At 43.2% G+C, this 16,237-nt stretch overlaps 1 protein-coding gene across 3 annotated transcripts; it reads right to left on the bottom strand.

Annotated features, from left to right (window-relative positions):
* Positions 1–422: 422 nt before the first annotated feature.
* On the bottom strand, positions 423–14,242 carry LOC127498916 (TOG array regulator of axonemal microtubules protein 1-like). 3 transcript variants are annotated; one of them, XM_051868881.1, is made up of 23 exons: positions 14,038–14,242; positions 11,185–12,230; positions 9,405–9,468; positions 8,955–9,074; positions 8,371–8,604; positions 8,133–8,293; positions 7,832–8,055; positions 7,692–7,753; positions 7,439–7,615; positions 6,661–6,726; positions 6,409–6,575; positions 5,656–5,761; positions 5,382–5,579; positions 5,062–5,179; positions 4,870–4,975; positions 4,375–4,610; positions 4,134–4,292; positions 3,929–4,055; positions 3,732–3,844; positions 3,475–3,658; positions 1,746–1,965; positions 1,586–1,672; positions 423–1,357 (listed from the first exon to the last, which is right to left on the bottom strand). In XM_051868881.1, the coding sequence occupies exons 2-23, from the start codon at positions 12,148–12,150 to the stop codon at positions 1,113–1,115; spliced, it is 4,140 nt and encodes a 1,379-aa protein (XP_051724841.1). In that variant the 5' UTR covers positions 12,151–12,230; positions 14,038–14,242; the 3' UTR covers positions 423–1,112. The 3 variants fall into 3 exon arrangements, with proteins under 3 accessions (XP_051724841.1, XP_051724842.1, XP_051724843.1); XM_051868882.1 differs by having other exon boundaries at positions 3,475–3,655; XM_051868883.1 differs by having other exon boundaries at positions 9,405–9,465.
* Positions 14,243–16,237: the final 1,995 nt, after the last annotated feature.

The raw sequence follows: 16,237 nt of genomic DNA, 5'->3' as shown, positions 1-16,237 counted from the left end.
CTCCAGATGTTTTACACATTTATAATATTTACACATAAATAATATTTTTTGTTTGTCACTGTATAAAAATGCCTTTATACTTGAAAATATATAGTTGTGGACCAGAAAACTTCGAAAACCCCTGGATTAAACCACTTCATGTTAGATTCATACATTTAAATTATACTTGCATTAAAAATAATAAATAAATAAATAAATAAATGAACGGTACATTTTCTCTAACAAGTGTTTTTTAATTGTCAATTTGGTTTGTGTGTTTGTCACTAAACTGTTACTAGAATAAATATATGAATAATTTATTTTAAAAATGTAGATTTTTAATTATTAAGCTGTTCATGTAAGGAAGAATAATGGAAAAACACTGGCAAAATATTTTAAGTTTGTGTAGAATCAGATGTAGAAAGAATCACAGCACGAGTGCGTACAGAAATAAGACACTTTATTATATAGATAAATCTCTCTCTCATATATAATTTAATGTGAAATCTCATCAAGGCTGTTCTGGAATGACTGGCACTAAACTGAGAACTACATCTGGACATGAATTCACCTGTAGTATTATTATTATTATTATTATTATTATTATTTCAAAGCTTCACATTCACAAAAATACAGCGGTTTCACATCCAGAGCTGATGGAGAAATCGTTCTGACTGATATTATACTCTTTTCATTATATTTTTTGAACCCCATCAATAATAAATTTGGTCATGCAACAAAACTAAGACGGGTCGCACTTAGAACAGAACCATCATCACTTCATTGTCAAGTCGTCGCCAAAAATACACTGCACCGACATACAGTACAGCTAATACTGTGCTATTATACAGTACAAAAGACTTTGATAATAATAACGACACATCTCTTAGAAATGCTCCATAGCACACGTTACAAAACAACATTGTATTATTGTGCATTTTACATTCTGTAGTCGAACTCTTTCACCACGACCACGAGAATCATGATCGCGGTACCATGAAAGTGCAAAGCGGCAAACCTGATCCTGTCAGATCTAATCTGAGTGCGAATCCGCTAATAGCATTAGTCAAGCGCTTCTCTTTCTTAAAAAAACAAGAGTCCAGGCACTGTGGGAAATGCAGAAACATCTGTATTCAGGTAGAATGTGTGTGTTGGGCCCTCAGGAGCTCGTTCAGGTCGCACTGAACGTTTGCGGGCTGCGAGGCGGCGCACTCCACCAGCGTCCGGCCCATGTGCGTGTGCAGCACCTCGGCCAGTTTAGCGGCGGCCGCCTTGACGCTGCCGCTGTTACCGGAGGAGCTGAGCAGCTTCCAGAAGAACGGAAGAACCTTCTGCTCCACCAGCTGCGGTTTGCGCGGGTACAGCTCCGTCACCAGCTCTGAAACACACACGTCAGAAACAAGTGTCTTAGAGAGCACATATTCATCTTTCTTTACTGTGTAATGTTGCTGTTTGAGCATGAAAAAGCTCTGTAAAGTTCCAGTTATTCTCTATATCAGTGTCACTGTGTCTGAACTTCCCTGAAACAATGGAGAATATGGGGAAAATAATGAACATTCAAGCATGAAAACCTGTTCTAGTAGAGCCTGAAAACACAATGACTCACCTGCGACCTTCTCAATCAGATCCAGTTTTGCTTTCCCGCTCAGATACTGGGCCTTGGAGCAGAACGGCTGAAGAAGAAGGCTGTTGTCTGAAAACACAAAGGTGCTACAATGAGCAGGTTAAGTCAACGGCTTTATATCGCAAACACAAAGTCAACCCACCGATGTTGTCGATCAGAGCTTGAACGGCCCCCAGCGCCGCCGTGTAGATGGCGTTGCTTTTGGAGTTGAGGTGATTGTCCACGATGGCGGGAATGAGGATGTTGAGCACTGGAGCCAGGCTGTCGTTGAGCAGAGCGATGATCGTCTGTAACGCCTCCAGCGCGCGCAGGTTCACTTTACTGTTGGACTCCTGCAGACGCGCCTTCAGACCGTCAAACACCTGCGCAGACCATCATCATCATCATGATTATAAACACCATCATCATTATCATAAACATCATAATCACCATTATTATAATCATCATCACCACCATCACCACCATCACTATCATGAGATGTTATAATCTGGTCAAAACAGGGTTATTATAGTTAACTAAAATCATAAAAACCTTTTTTGGTACTTGAAATAAGAAATACTAGAAATAATATAAACTGAAATAAAATATAAAAAACTTTAACTTCATTTCACTCTTTTTCATTTAAAGTTGAAGTCCTTAAATAACTAAAATGGAAATAAAAAGTATATCACTGATTCTTAAAATAAGGGACAAATCATGTTTTAGAAGTTAGTTTTTATTATTTAATAATACATTATTTTTTAAACTGATTTGACGGAATTGACAAATACTGACGGAGTTGACTGACGGAGTTAACAAATACTGACGGAGTTGACCAATACTGAGTTGACCAATACTGACGGAGTTGACCAATACTGAGTTGACCAATACTGACGGAGTTGACAAATACTGACGGAGTTGACCAATACTGAGTTGACCAATACTGACGGAGTTGACAAATACTGACGGAGTTGACAAATACTGACGGAGTTGACCAATACTGATGGAGTTGACCAATACTGATGGAGTTGACCAATACTGACGGAGTTGACTGACGGAGTTGACAAATACTCATAGAGTTGACAAATACTGACGGAGTTGACTGACGGAGTTGACAAATACTGACGGAGTTGACTGACGGAGTTGACAAATACTGACGGAGTTGACCAATACTGACGGAGTTGACTAACGGAGTTGACCAATACTGACAGAGTTGACCAATACTGAGTTGACCAATACTGACGGAGTTGACCAATACTGACGGAGTTGACCAATACTGATGGAGTTGACCAATACTGACGGAGTTGACTGACGGAGTTGACAAATACTCATAGAGTTGACAAATACTGACGGAGTTGACTGACGGAGTTGACAAATACTGACGGAGTTGACTGACGGAGTTGACAAATACTGACGGAGTTGACTGACGGAGTTGACCAATACTGACAGAGTTGACAAATACTGACGGAGTTGACTGACAGAGTTGACCAATACTGACGGAGTTGACAAATACTGACGTTTAGTATCACTGATATACTATTATATATTTAGAATTTTTATTTTTTTGTTTTTATTTTTATATTTTCCATTTTCATTTTACATTTAGTTAAAGTTTTGGTAATTTTTTGTTGCGTTTTTGTATTTTTAAAATATGTCTATATAGCTTTTATTCATTTAATTTATTTCATTATTTTTTATTTAAGTACTTCAAGTTAAAAGAAATGAAAACAAAAATGTTGAAAGCTGAAATCAAATAAAGTTTTTAAGTATTTTGTTTCAGGTAAATGTTTTTTTTTGTTTGTTTTTTTTGCTTTAGTACAAGTTACCGATAATAATCCTGTTTTGAAGCTTTGATGATTGACAGGTTTAGTTCTGTAATACGGATCAGTTACCGGGAACAGGCTGCCGATGACCAGAGACGGGTTCTCCTCGCAGTCAGACACCAGCTGATCGATGGCCCTGATTCTCTCCCTGAAGTCCTTGGAGCTCAGCAGCGTCTTCATCTGTTTGACGTACTCGCTTCTGTCCGCCAGGCTGTGCGCGGCCGCTCTGTTCACGGACTGTCCAGAGTCTCTGCTGAAGACATGTGCTCATGAGCGTCACAGCATGAGCGTCAGACAGCGGACAGACGGGTGTGTGTGTGTCCTACCTGCTGGCCGTCAAAGGGTCACGTGTGAGGGACGAGGTGCGCACCAGCCCGCTGCCCATGAGAGAGCGTCTGCCCCGCGCCGACGGAGCGTCCTGAGGCATCTCACCCAAACCCTGAAACACAGAGATCAACACTGAACACTGACCGACATCTGATGATATCACCAGATTTGACATGGTTTAATCACACAGACACACCTTGGTTTTGAGAGTGAAGACGGCGTCCCTGACGGCCGGCAGGTCTTTAGCCAGGACAAACTTCTCCATCATCTTATCAAAGTCACGGTGAGAGGACAAAAACAGCAGCATCCGTCGACCAAAGTACCTGAAAGAGACACAGCGATGACACCGTGAAGCACTGAGGTTAGAGCGTAAGTGACCTCTGACCTGTGCCGTGGCTCACCTGGCCTCCTGAGACGAGTCCTGTGCCAGCTTCGAGACGGCGGGCAGAATGCGGTCGGTGAGATCTTTGGTCCCAGACAGCAGACGGGCGGCGCCGGCCCTCTCCACCAGAGTGCACAGATGCTGAGCCGCGCACTTACGCACGACCGAGTTCAGGTGACTGAGGAAACAGACACAGACGTTTCAGCGTTTCAGAAGCACAACAGAAGCTGATGTGAAGGCGAGGAGGCGTGTGTGCTGACCCGAGTCCTCCGGCGAGCAGCGCGCTCATGCTGCGGGTCAGTGTGCAGTGCTGCACCATGCTGTCCAGCGCTCGCTCCACGTCCTGTCTGATGAAGGCGTTGGATTCCCCGGCTTTGTGCAGCAGCGCTCTGGTCGTCCCGTCCAGCTCCTGATCCATTCCCTTCTGCAGCGCCACAAACATGTCACCCAGCGCCACCACGGCCACGCGGGACACGCCGGAGCGCAGGTTACGAACCTTCAGTCAGGCAGGGAGACATGAAACTCCATTTAACTTTGAAACTTTTCAGAGCTTTCACCTTCACAAACAGCTTTATTACACACTGCGCATGAACGGTAATATCCCAAAAAGCATTAATAGAGGCACTTTAATGCTGTTGTTTTCCTGTTTATCACTGTGAAGCTGCTTTGAAACGATCTGGATTGTATAAAGCACTACAGAAATAAAGCTGACTTGACGTCATCAGGACAGACTCAAAGTGACGATCCCGACTGACCTCCTGAATGAGAGCGAGGCACACGTCATGAATCCTGCTCATGAGGACGTCAGGATGATACTGGGCCAAACTGCGCAGGAAGTTCAGCCCCTCGATCTTCTTCTCCCTTCATGAACGGAACATATTAGAGGGACAGAACGGCTCGTATTTGTGTGTCAATGCTCAACACTGGATCATGCGATTTAGACTGACCAGTCGTCCGAGGCGAGCAGCCTGAAGCTCTGAGTGAGCGCCAGCTCCGGTTTAGAGAAGGGCCGCAGCTCTGCTGGATCCTGCCCATCTTTTCCAGGGCTCCCAGAAATCAACTCATCTGACGGAAAAACGGGATTACACCCAGACAAACCTCAGTGACAGTCTGAGACACTGACAGGGAAAACAGCTGAGCTGCTTCATATTTTTGTGGAAACTGTGTTACATTTAATTTTTTAGGATTATTTGATGAACAGAAAGTTCAAAAGAACAGCATTTATTTGATTTATAAATGTCTTTCCTGTCATTACAGACTCTCTCACCGGAGCCGTGTGCCGCAGGCGGTCGCGTCCGGTTCAGACTAGGCGTTCGTCTGAGTCGCGGCGCTGCATTTCTATTGGGCGGGCCGGTCGGGGGGGCGGGCTGGTGGGCGGGGCTCAGACATTTCACTGGGTTCTGTGGTCCTGTCGGACTGGAGGGAGATTCATCCGAGAGCGACCCGCAGCCGTTCAGGGTCACGTCTGGAAAACAGATGCAGAGACCGTGAGGAAGACAGACACGGCTGAGTGAGGGCTGTCACTGCTGTTGACCTTTCACCTTTCACTTCACGTCTCGTCAGGTCTGGAGCGGGTGGCGCGTCCTGCTGCTCCAGACGGCGCTGACGCATCTTGTCACGTGCAAACTTAGACAGTTTTACCCTCTCCTGAAAAACACACATCATGTGACTCACTAACTATGTTTACATCCATGTATTTTCATGCAAATTTTGAGAAATTCTGAATGGTAAGGCCAAGATGCACTCAATTGAGACGGATACTTTTTTATCCAATAAGACGTGCAAGATGGAAACACATTTACAGAATAAATCCCTCAAACCCTCATGTGACTTTGCCTCAGCAGAGTCTGTGATTGGATAACTGGACTAACCAGCGGACCAATCACATCGCAGCATCTCAAATGTTGGTTTGGTGGTTCTGAAACGTCTGAGTCAAAGTCTGTCATCAGAATGATTTGGTTTAATTCCCTCCAGAAGCGTCTCACACGATTGTGTTCCCAAACACCAGCATCCGAACGCAAGATCACATGACAGCGTTTATTGTGTTTCGTCTGACGCTCTGAGACTAACTCATGTATGATGGAGGGAGAAAGAGCCCGATTGAAGAAACTTACAGTTTTATTACCGATATTTTGTGGCAATTTTCTCAGGAAGTGATGATTTTGTTCTCTTGAACACAAACGATTTGTTTTTAAAGATTTGCTTTATTCACAAATGTTTTATGCCATATTCTAATTTTGTGCACAAGTTAAATTCACAGCTTTGGACGGAAACGCAGCTTGTTTGAGACGCACCAGAAGCTCCTCCGGTTCAGGACTGCCGTCAGAGTCGATGTTTCCGGTGAAAGCGTGGCCGTACACGCCTGACGGAGGCTCACGGGCGGCTTTACTGGACGAGTCGCCCTGATCAGGAGAAGCCGCCACACTGGGACGACTGGGAAGAACAACAGAACCAAACACTCCTGCAGAAATGAGGAAAGAAGACGAGTGAAGGACGAGAGCAGCAGTGTTTCAGATCATCAGCCCGTAAAACAGCTGTGAACCGACCTCGTCCGATCACTCCCTCCGACATGTCACGCGCACTGCAGGACTTCGACACGTGCTGCTGAGATCCTGAAACAAACGTGAACTTATCGCATCAAAAACTATCAAAACTAAACTATTACTGGACAAAAGTGTGGAATTAGATTTTTTAAATGTTTTAGAAAATAGTCTCTTCTGCTCACCAAGGTTGCATTTATTTGATCAAAAATACAGTAAAATATTATTACAATTTAAAATAACTACAGTAAAAAATTGTGAAATATTGTGAAATGTGTTTTCTATGTGAATATATAGTAAAGTGTAATTTATTCCTGTGATCAAAGCTGAATTTTCAGCATCATTACTCCAGTCTTCAGTGTCATATGATCCTTCAGAAATCATTCTAATGTGATGATTTGATGCTCAAGAAACATTTATGATTATTATCAGTGTTGAAAACAGTTCATATTTTTGTGCAAACCGTCATACTTTTTATTTTTCAGGATTCTTTGATGAATAGAATTGAATCTTTTGTAACATTATAAATGTCTTTACTGTCACTTTTGATCAATTTAATGCGTCCTTGATGAATAAAAGTATTAATTTCAGTGCCATTGACACTGAAGACTGGAGTAATGATGCTGAAAATTCAGCTTTGATCACAGGAATAAATTACACTTTACTATATATTCACATAGAAAACAGCTGATTTACACTGGAATAATATTTCACTATTTTTACTGTATTTTTGATCAAATAAATCCAGAAGAGACTTCTATCAGAGACATGTAAAACCTCTCACCTTTAGCGGCTCTGAAGGCGCGGAGCGGCTCACGCCCAGCGGCTCTGATCTGTGGTGATGATGTCATATCACCAGGCTTCTCCTCGTCCGGATCTAACGATCTGTTTGAGTAAACGAGTCTCTGACCGACCACACCGACACTCCCGTCAGACAGGCTCTTATCCTGCTGCGTCACGCCTGAGGCAAACACACACAGAGGTCACGTGACACACGTATGACGGCACGTATGCAGATGTGTGCTTCACATACGCACCTTGAGCGCCGAGGTCACGTCTTCCTGACGCCACCCGTGGTTTCTCAGCGGAGTTCACGGGGCTGCGGTCAGGAATGAGAATGAGATCATGTGCAGCTGAACTGAACATGTTTATGGCTGGTGTGAGCATCCGGTCTGACCTGCTCTTGGTGCCGTTGGGTGACGGGGGCGAGTACAGGCTGCTCAGGCCGCTCTCGCTCAGAGGGCTGGTGACGGACGGGGACGTCTGCTCCGGAGAATCAGGAACCAGCTCCAGCTTCACCGCCGAGTCCGGACTGTCTGGATCCGGTTCGGAGCCGCTCGCACTGACTTTGGCCCTCTTCTTGGCTGCGCTGTTCCTCAGCGACCGCAAGGAGTTCAGCATCTGAAAAAAGACGAGAACAGATCAAGGTCATGGGCGGCTGGAATCGGCTCAGACGCGCGGCAGAGCGTCACGCTCACCTCCTCGCGGTCCAGCGGCTCGTCCTCTGGCTCTCCTGTGCTGCTGACGGACAGATCCAGCCGCAGGTTCCTGTCCTGCTCTGATGAGGGTCTGCCGCTGGTCCGGCTCTGGCGGACAACACGAGGAGGCAGCGGAGAGCGCTTGCTGGAGCTCACCTCACCTGTGACATCATCAGAGACGCTCGTTAGTTCAGCTCATGTGGGTTTGTTCATTTCCTGTGAGATGAAGAGCACTAACCGGCGATGTCGCTCCTGCGGAGAGGGCTGACGTCACGTCTGTTGGGCCACGTGCTGGACATGGACAGCGAGGGCTCGGCGTGGTTTCGGTGGGGGACGGTCGGGGTCAGCAGACTTCCTGCTAGAGCGGTCAGCGGGTACGAGGGCAGCAGGAACGAGCCCGGAGGTGTTGAGTTGGAGGGGAGGGAGAAGGTTCGCTCCACGCTGCCCGACAGGAAACGGCTGGTCTTCAAACCTGCGGAAGGAAATAAATAAAAAGTCAAACTGAAATAAAAACAAATTAAACCTAAATATTAAATATTAAAAAAAATACTAAATTAAAATAAGTTATTTCAAAAATGTTAATAAAAACTGATATTACATAAATAACACTGGTCCCGATTGCTGTTCTCAAACTACTGCACAGAAACCTTTGATAAAATCCCATTAAACTGCCGTCTGAACATATTTATAAAGGCCTGGATGCTGATTGGTCGATCCAGTGGTGATGCAGTGACAGCTCTGATGTTTTCAGGCTCATTTCATAGGTTTATAGAGATGATAATAACTATAAAGATGAGTGTGTTCTTCTGACAGTGCCGTCACCTTTCTCAGGCTCACTGGCTGTTTTGAAAATGTCTGAATCTGAATCTAAGCTTCCGCTGCGGCGCAGTCGACCCAGAGACCTGTGCGTCCGGCCCGGAGACTGAAGCGGTTCTGATGGACCTGGACCAGAACAGAAGAATATCAGTGTGATATTAGACAATCACAGGGTTCAATTAATGCTACTATCATGTTACTGATGCCTTAAGTTGATTTTAGCATGCTGCTCGCTTCATATAATCAGTTCAACTAGAGGATCTCTGGGAAATAAAGCCGGGTTCAGTACATTATGAGCTCAAAGTGCCTCTCTGAAACACGACATGCTTTGGTGTAGACGGAGAGAAGCAGAAGAACCAAACATGCCTGTGACATGAATGAGATCTTCAGTGGTGTCTATATGGTGAATATGAAACTATATCCTATGAAAACATGATGAAACATGGGAGTTCGTACTGTATTTGGCACCGGTGTCCTGACGGAGTCTCATGGATGTGGACGGATCTTCACTGCAAACCTGCTGGAATAAAGACATGAGATAAACAAAAATTATCTTTGTGTTCCCAATCAAAACCACACGAGACCTTCATCGCAGATCTCACAGACTGAACACACTCCTTGAGATCAACAGAAGAACATTAACACAGTTTTAATGCTTGAAAACCGACCAAACATTCACAACAACACTGAAAATTATCATTTACAGACTGCAAGAAATGATGTTCCTCCTCAGTGTTTCTGTCTTGTTTTCCAGCACAAATATCTAAACACTCTTAAATCAAGATACATTTACTGGAGAAAAGAAATGACTTTAGAAATGTGTCAAAATGAGTTTGTGCTTAAAACAAGAACAAATATCTGCCAATGGAGTCGGAAAAATCATCTTGTTTTCACTTTGAATTAAGTTTATTTAATTGGCAGATATTTGTTCTTGTTTTAAGCACAAACTCATTTTGACACATTTCTAAAGTCATTTCTCTTCTCCAGTAAATGTATCTTGATTTAAGAATGTTTGGATATTTGTGCTGGAAAACTTCAGAAATCCTCCATGTGCTGCTGGTGTTTGTTAGTGTTCCAGTGTGAGAGTGTTGCTGGGAAACACTGCCGGATCACTGACACACACACTGGATCACGTCATCAGAGCGTTCTTCACACGAGAACACAAACCACCTCCAGTGAGTCGCCGTTACATGAGTTAGTCCTTCACCTAATGATGTCGTTTCATACACATCTCATTTCAGCTTCATATGCAGGAAATAATTGCATCATCATTCAACATCAATTTAACCCTGTGAAGCCTGACATGACATGAAATAATAATCTTTTTTTTTTTTTTTAAATGGAACAGACTTTTACTTGATAAAAGAGTCTAAACTGTCAATCAGACGACAGAAGGACTGGAGGAGATTGAGTGTTGAGATCATTTAGAGGCCTTAGAAAACCACATGACTGAATTAAAGTGGACCTATAACGCCTCTTTCACAAGATGTAATATCAGTCTCTGGTGTCTCCAGAATGTGTCTGTGAAGTTTCAGCTCAAAATACCCCACAGATCATTTATTATAGCTTATCAAAAACACGCCGTTTTTGTGTGTGTCCCTTTAAATGCAAACGGGGTGGAGCTTTAACAGCTCAACAACAACAAAGCTGGAGAATCTCACGCAGCCAAAATGAGGATTGTCAGTAACGGTGTTCAGCCTTACATTGTTCAAACCGGAGTCGACACTGATGGAGAGACTCAGGAAGAAGTTACAACTTTTAGACGTTTCTGAATGGTTAGTAGATAAATTTATGTAGTTGCTGTGGAGTTGATTCAACTCATCCACTAGCATGTGCCGTCATGTTAATCTTTTGTGTTGAATTGACCCTCGTTTGTGAAGCAGTCCGGCGTAAAATGACGGCATGTCAACAACACTCTACTACAACAACTCTTCCTCTTCTCTAAAGCAGCCCAACATGGCCCCGCCCCCTTTGTTGTGTGTTCTCGGGGGCGGGGTTTATGTAAATTTTAGGGTTAGTGATGTCACCAACCCGGGAAGAAGCTCGTTGTAGTCCCTACCAGCTGTTTAAAAAGTGATTTCTGTAAAAGAAAATATCTCCCTTTACATTGAACTTTGAGTGTCGTAACTTTGCAGATGTTGTTTATGATCAAACAGCAAAATTACACACTAACTAAAGTTAAGTCAAATCATAATCAAGGACCCCTTTAAATCATGATGCTGATGTCATCACTCACCTGATCAGGTGACTTTCCGTTAGCCGTGAGGACCGATCGCTCCCAGGGCAGTTTGTTCTTCCCTTTTCCGGCGCTCACGATCCTCCTGTGCTGCGAAGCATCATCTACGGATTCGGCGTCTGCGGCGCCACGTGAGCTGGAAACCCGTCCTCCGTTCATGACCCAGTCCAGATCGGCGCCGGAGCCCAGCTGAGGCAGACGTCTCTGTCCCGGTTTGGGCAGGACGAGCGCATACTCCACCGTGCCGTCGGACGCCAGCCGAGGGAGGATGTGCCGTGCTCGCCGCGCCTGAACGGCGGCCATGAGGCCCTGCACGTCTCCCGTCAGCTCCACCCGGTCCACGGCCTTCACGAGCGGCTGCTTCTTCCCGGTGTCCAGACAGTAGTCGAAGACGGCGAACAGCTCCAGAGCCGCGTGACGCACCTTCCTCTTGCTGTCGGCGAGGGACGGGGCCACCTCCGAACACAGGCCGGCGATGTCGAAGTCCTTGCGCGGGTGCGTGAGCATGGCGGCCGTGATGATGTTGACGGCGTCCTCTCGAACCCTGGAGTTCCGGTGCCGGAGCTGAGCGACCACGAGCTCCAGCACGCGCTGCGGCGCCACCGTCCTCATCAGCTGCCTGAAGACGCTCATGTACTCGCGTCGGGTGACGTTACGGGAGTCTCCCAGCGCTCTGATGGTCACCGCCACGATCTCCTTGTAGTATCGCTCCACATCGCCGTCCAGCTTCTCGATCAGCAGGTTGATGAGCTGTAAGGTGCCGTACAACACCTTGAAGTTGCTGTCGTCCAGAAGCTTGCGCAGGAACTGGATGAACTCCACGATGCTGCCGGAGGACACCTGCTGGAGGTCCAGATCCGTCAGGATGCTCTTCAGCTCCTCCACCCCGCGGGTCCGGTTCTGGTAGTTCTGCTGGTCCAGGAGCTGCTCGTGTAACTCCTGAGGAATCAATCCATAAATCATCATGGGTCAGAGTCCAGACGGAGCCGACGCGGGGGAATCTGTCATGATGATGAGGGATGCGAAGCCATCGCAGCGACACAGACCTGAAGATGGGAAGAGTCACAGATGCCAGGAAAGCTTGAGGTGAATCATAACATTACAAACTTTGATTTGAAGCAAAAAAAAGTTTCAGAAAATCAGACAAAAATAAAAAACTGTAATGGCTTTACTGAGGGGAAGAACTACAATCCCATGAAGCATTGCGAACAGCATAATCAAATTAAAAATAATGGAGAAATATAAAACTGCTCATTTAAAAATGTTGATTATATATAAAAACAATATATTTTTAAGTTTATTACAAAATATGCATATACATAGTCGATTACGTCAATCACAGTGGGAGTGGGTGGAGCTAGAAAGCTCTTTTTGCCTGCTTAAGATTGTAGTGACTGATTGGTGGGATTTACTTGCTGCATTATGGGAAATGTAGTTTTCACCACAAATTTCACTTTTAAACATGATTATTTTAAAACTAAGTTGAAATAATGTGGGTTGATGGATTCAACAGAAGCAAAAACCATCGATTAACAACCTCGGCTGAATTTAAATGTTCATAAGTTATAAAAAAAATCAATTTCCCTGTGGAGAAAATGAAATTTATTGCAAAATATGCATATACATACTCGATCACGTCAATCACAGTGGGAATGGGCGGAGCTAAAGAGCTATTTTGGCGCGCTTTGGTTGTAGCCACTCTCTGATTGGTGGAATTTACTGTGCAGCATCATGGGTAATGTAGTTTTCATCACGAATTCTGCTGTTAAACACAATTATTTTAAAACTAAGTTGAAATAACACGGGCTGATGGCTTCAACAGAAGCAAAAACCACCGATTAACAACCTCGGCTGACTTTAAAGGTTTGTAAGTTAACATAAAACTTTAACATTTTAACTTCCAGAACCCAAATGTTTTCTGAATGTTCTCTGAACGTTCAAAATGTCGTTAAACATTTTAAAAACGTTTTTTCTTGGTTATGTGAGCGCTAGATAAAACATTAAAGTAATGTTTCCTCTATTTGATCATTTTGCAACTATTATGGAAACGTTAATTTTGAATGTTATCTGAAAAATTAATAACGTTACGTAGTAACGTTTAAAAAACATTAGACTAATGTCCAACTAAAATGTTTCAGAAATATGTTATATGACTGATGAATAAGCGCTAAAGCATTATTAAACATGATCGTTCTATGAACGTTTGTTTCCCACTCTGAGGGAAATTATGCTCGAGCTTTTCTTACAAATAACTTAAGAACTTTTATTGACCTCGAGGTGAGAAAAGTGTCAGAGACTTTATGAACAAACTGTCCATTGCTTCATATTTTAAAACATAACAAACTTAAGATATGAGGCTGTAAAGCAGCTCTGAAAGACAATAGTGTGGCTATAAAAGGTCATGTTGAGCTGAAGTGATGGTTAAAATAGACAGCAGCTGCTGTGAAACATCACAACACTTCCAGCTAAATTTAACAGCTCATAATTTAACAGTAATGACGGATCTTCATAGTCACAGATCAATGAATATTCGGAAATCGTTCAGAAGGAAACCACTTGTTGCTCTTCTACGGTATTTACTCGTTCATTCACTCAATATTCATCATCTGACACGATATTTCACCGTAATAACGAGAATCTGAGGTGATTCTGCAGTATTAATTCTTCTCATTCATCACATCGGATGTTTGTTTGGTAGATTCGCTAGATGATATTTTTTACCAAATCGACACACATGATAGAATTCATTGATAATTTACTATATAACAAACCCTGGTATAATTTACAACATTGAACAACATTAAAATGATTGAAATGGCTGAAGTGTTTTACGTGTTTTAGTGAAAATCAAACCTGTTATTGCAGATCCAAATGACTCCGAACGACTCCCGTCCAGATTCGGTTTGATTCTCGATATGATTCAGTCTGATTCGCTGAATCTTCTTTCTCTGCTCTGAATTTGTCTGATTTGGGTCTGATTTTCGTGGTTTTTCTGTCGGATTCTGATTTTCTCGCTGCTTCCATCACAACACACAACCAAAATGGCGCTGATGTCACAACCAGCCGCTGCCATGGTGACGCGCCCTCTGACCCCACACTGGATGGCTGGCGCGGTGCACTGTGGGAGGTGTAGTTCTTGAGAGTCACATGTACATGTTCTGCTGCAAAAATATAAGTTCTTTTTGCACACAAAACCATCAGCATTTGTGCAACTGCGAAACAAAATAATCAAAAATTGGACTAGAAAAACATTTGGCTTTTTTGTTTGCCAGAAATTTGTTTTGCCTGGCTTCTATTATTATAACCCGAGCCCGATATAAATGATATGATATCAGAAAGTACAGTATAAGGGTGTACAGTAAGACTAAGAGCAGTATTTGAGTGTACAGTAAGAGCAGTATTTGAGTGTACAGTAAGTGCAGTATATGAGTGTACAGTAAGTGCAGTATATGAGTGTACAGTCAGAGCAGTATTTGAGTGTACAGTAAGAGCAGTATATGAGTGTACAGTAAGAGCAGTATTTGAGTGTACAGTAAGAGCAGTATATGAGTGTACAGTAAGAGCAGTATTTGAGTGTACAGTAAGAGCAGTATATGAGTGTTTGTGAGTGCAGTATATGAGTGTACAGTAAGAGCAGTATTTGAGTGTACAGTAAGAGCAGTATTTGAGTGTACAGTAAGTGCAGTATATGAGTGTACAGTAAGAGCAGTATTTGAGTGTACAGTAAGAGCAGTATATGAGTGTACAGTAAGAGCAGTATTTGAGTGTACAGTAAGAGCAGTATTTGAGTGTACAGTAAGAGCAGTATATGAGTGTACAGTAAGAGCAGTATATGAGTGTACAGTAAGAGCAGTATATGAGTGTACAGTAAGAGCAGTATTTGAGTGTACAGTAAGAGCAGTATATGAGTGTACAGTAAGAGCAGTATATGAGTGTACAGTAAGAGCAGTATTTGAGTGTACAGTAAGTGCAGTATATGAGTGTACAGTAAGAGCAGTATTTGAGTGTACAGTAAGAGCAGTATATGAGTGTACAGTAAGAGCAGTATTTGAGTGTACAGTAAGAGCAGTATTTGAGTGTACAGTAAGAGCAGTATATGAGTGTTTGTGAGTGCAGTATATGAGTGTACAGTAAGAGCAGTATTTGAGTGTACAGTAAGAGCAGTATATGAGTGTTTGTGAGTGCAGTATATGAGTGTACAGTAAGAGCAGTATTTGAGTGTACAGTAAGAGCAGTATATGAGTGTTTGTGAGTGCAGTATATGAGTGTACAGTAAGAGCAGTATTTGAGTGTACAGTAAGAGCAGTATTTGAGTGTACAGTAAGTGCAGTATATGAGTGTACAGTAAGAGCAGTATTTGAGTGTACAGTAAGAGCAGTATATGAGTGTACAGTAAGAGCAGTATTTGAGTGTACAGTAAGAGCAGTATTTGAGTGTACAGTAAGAGCAGTATATGAGTGTACAGTAAGAGCAGTATATGAGTGTTTGTGAGTGCAGTATATGAGTGTACAGTAAGAGCAGTATTTGAGTGTACAGTAAGAGCAGTATATGAGTGTACAGTAAGAGCAGTATATGAGTGTACAGTAAGAGCAGTATTTGAGTGTACAGTAAGTGCAGTATATGAGTGTACAGTAAGAGCAGTATTTGAGTGTACAGTAAGAGCAGTATATGAGTGTACAGTAAGAGCAGTATTTGAGTGTACAGTAAGAGCAGTATTTGAGTGTACAGTAAGAGCAGTATATGAGTGTTTGTGAGTGCAGTATATGAGTGTACAGTAAGAGCAGTATTTGAGTGTACAGTAAGTGCAGTATATGAGTGTACAGTAAGAGCAGTATTTGAGTGTACAGTAAGAGCAGTATATGAGTGTACAGTAAGAGCAGTATTTGAGTGTACAGTAAGAGCAGTATATGAGTGTACAGTAAGAGCAGTATTTGAGTGTACAGTAAGAGCAGTATTTGAGTGTACAGTAAGAGCAGTATATGAGTGTACAGTAAGAGCAGTATTTGAGTGTACAGTAAGAGCAGTATTTGAGTGTACAGTAAGAGCAGTATAT

The sequence above is a fragment of the Ctenopharyngodon idella genome, chromosome 17 (assembly GCF_019924925.1).
Source record: "Ctenopharyngodon idella isolate HZGC_01 chromosome 17, HZGC01, whole genome shotgun sequence".
Lineage (NCBI taxonomy): Eukaryota > Metazoa > Chordata > Actinopteri > Cypriniformes > Xenocyprididae > Ctenopharyngodon > Ctenopharyngodon idella.
Note: the sequence above shows the minus strand (reverse complement) of the source record. Positions and strands in the feature narration are given on the sequence as shown.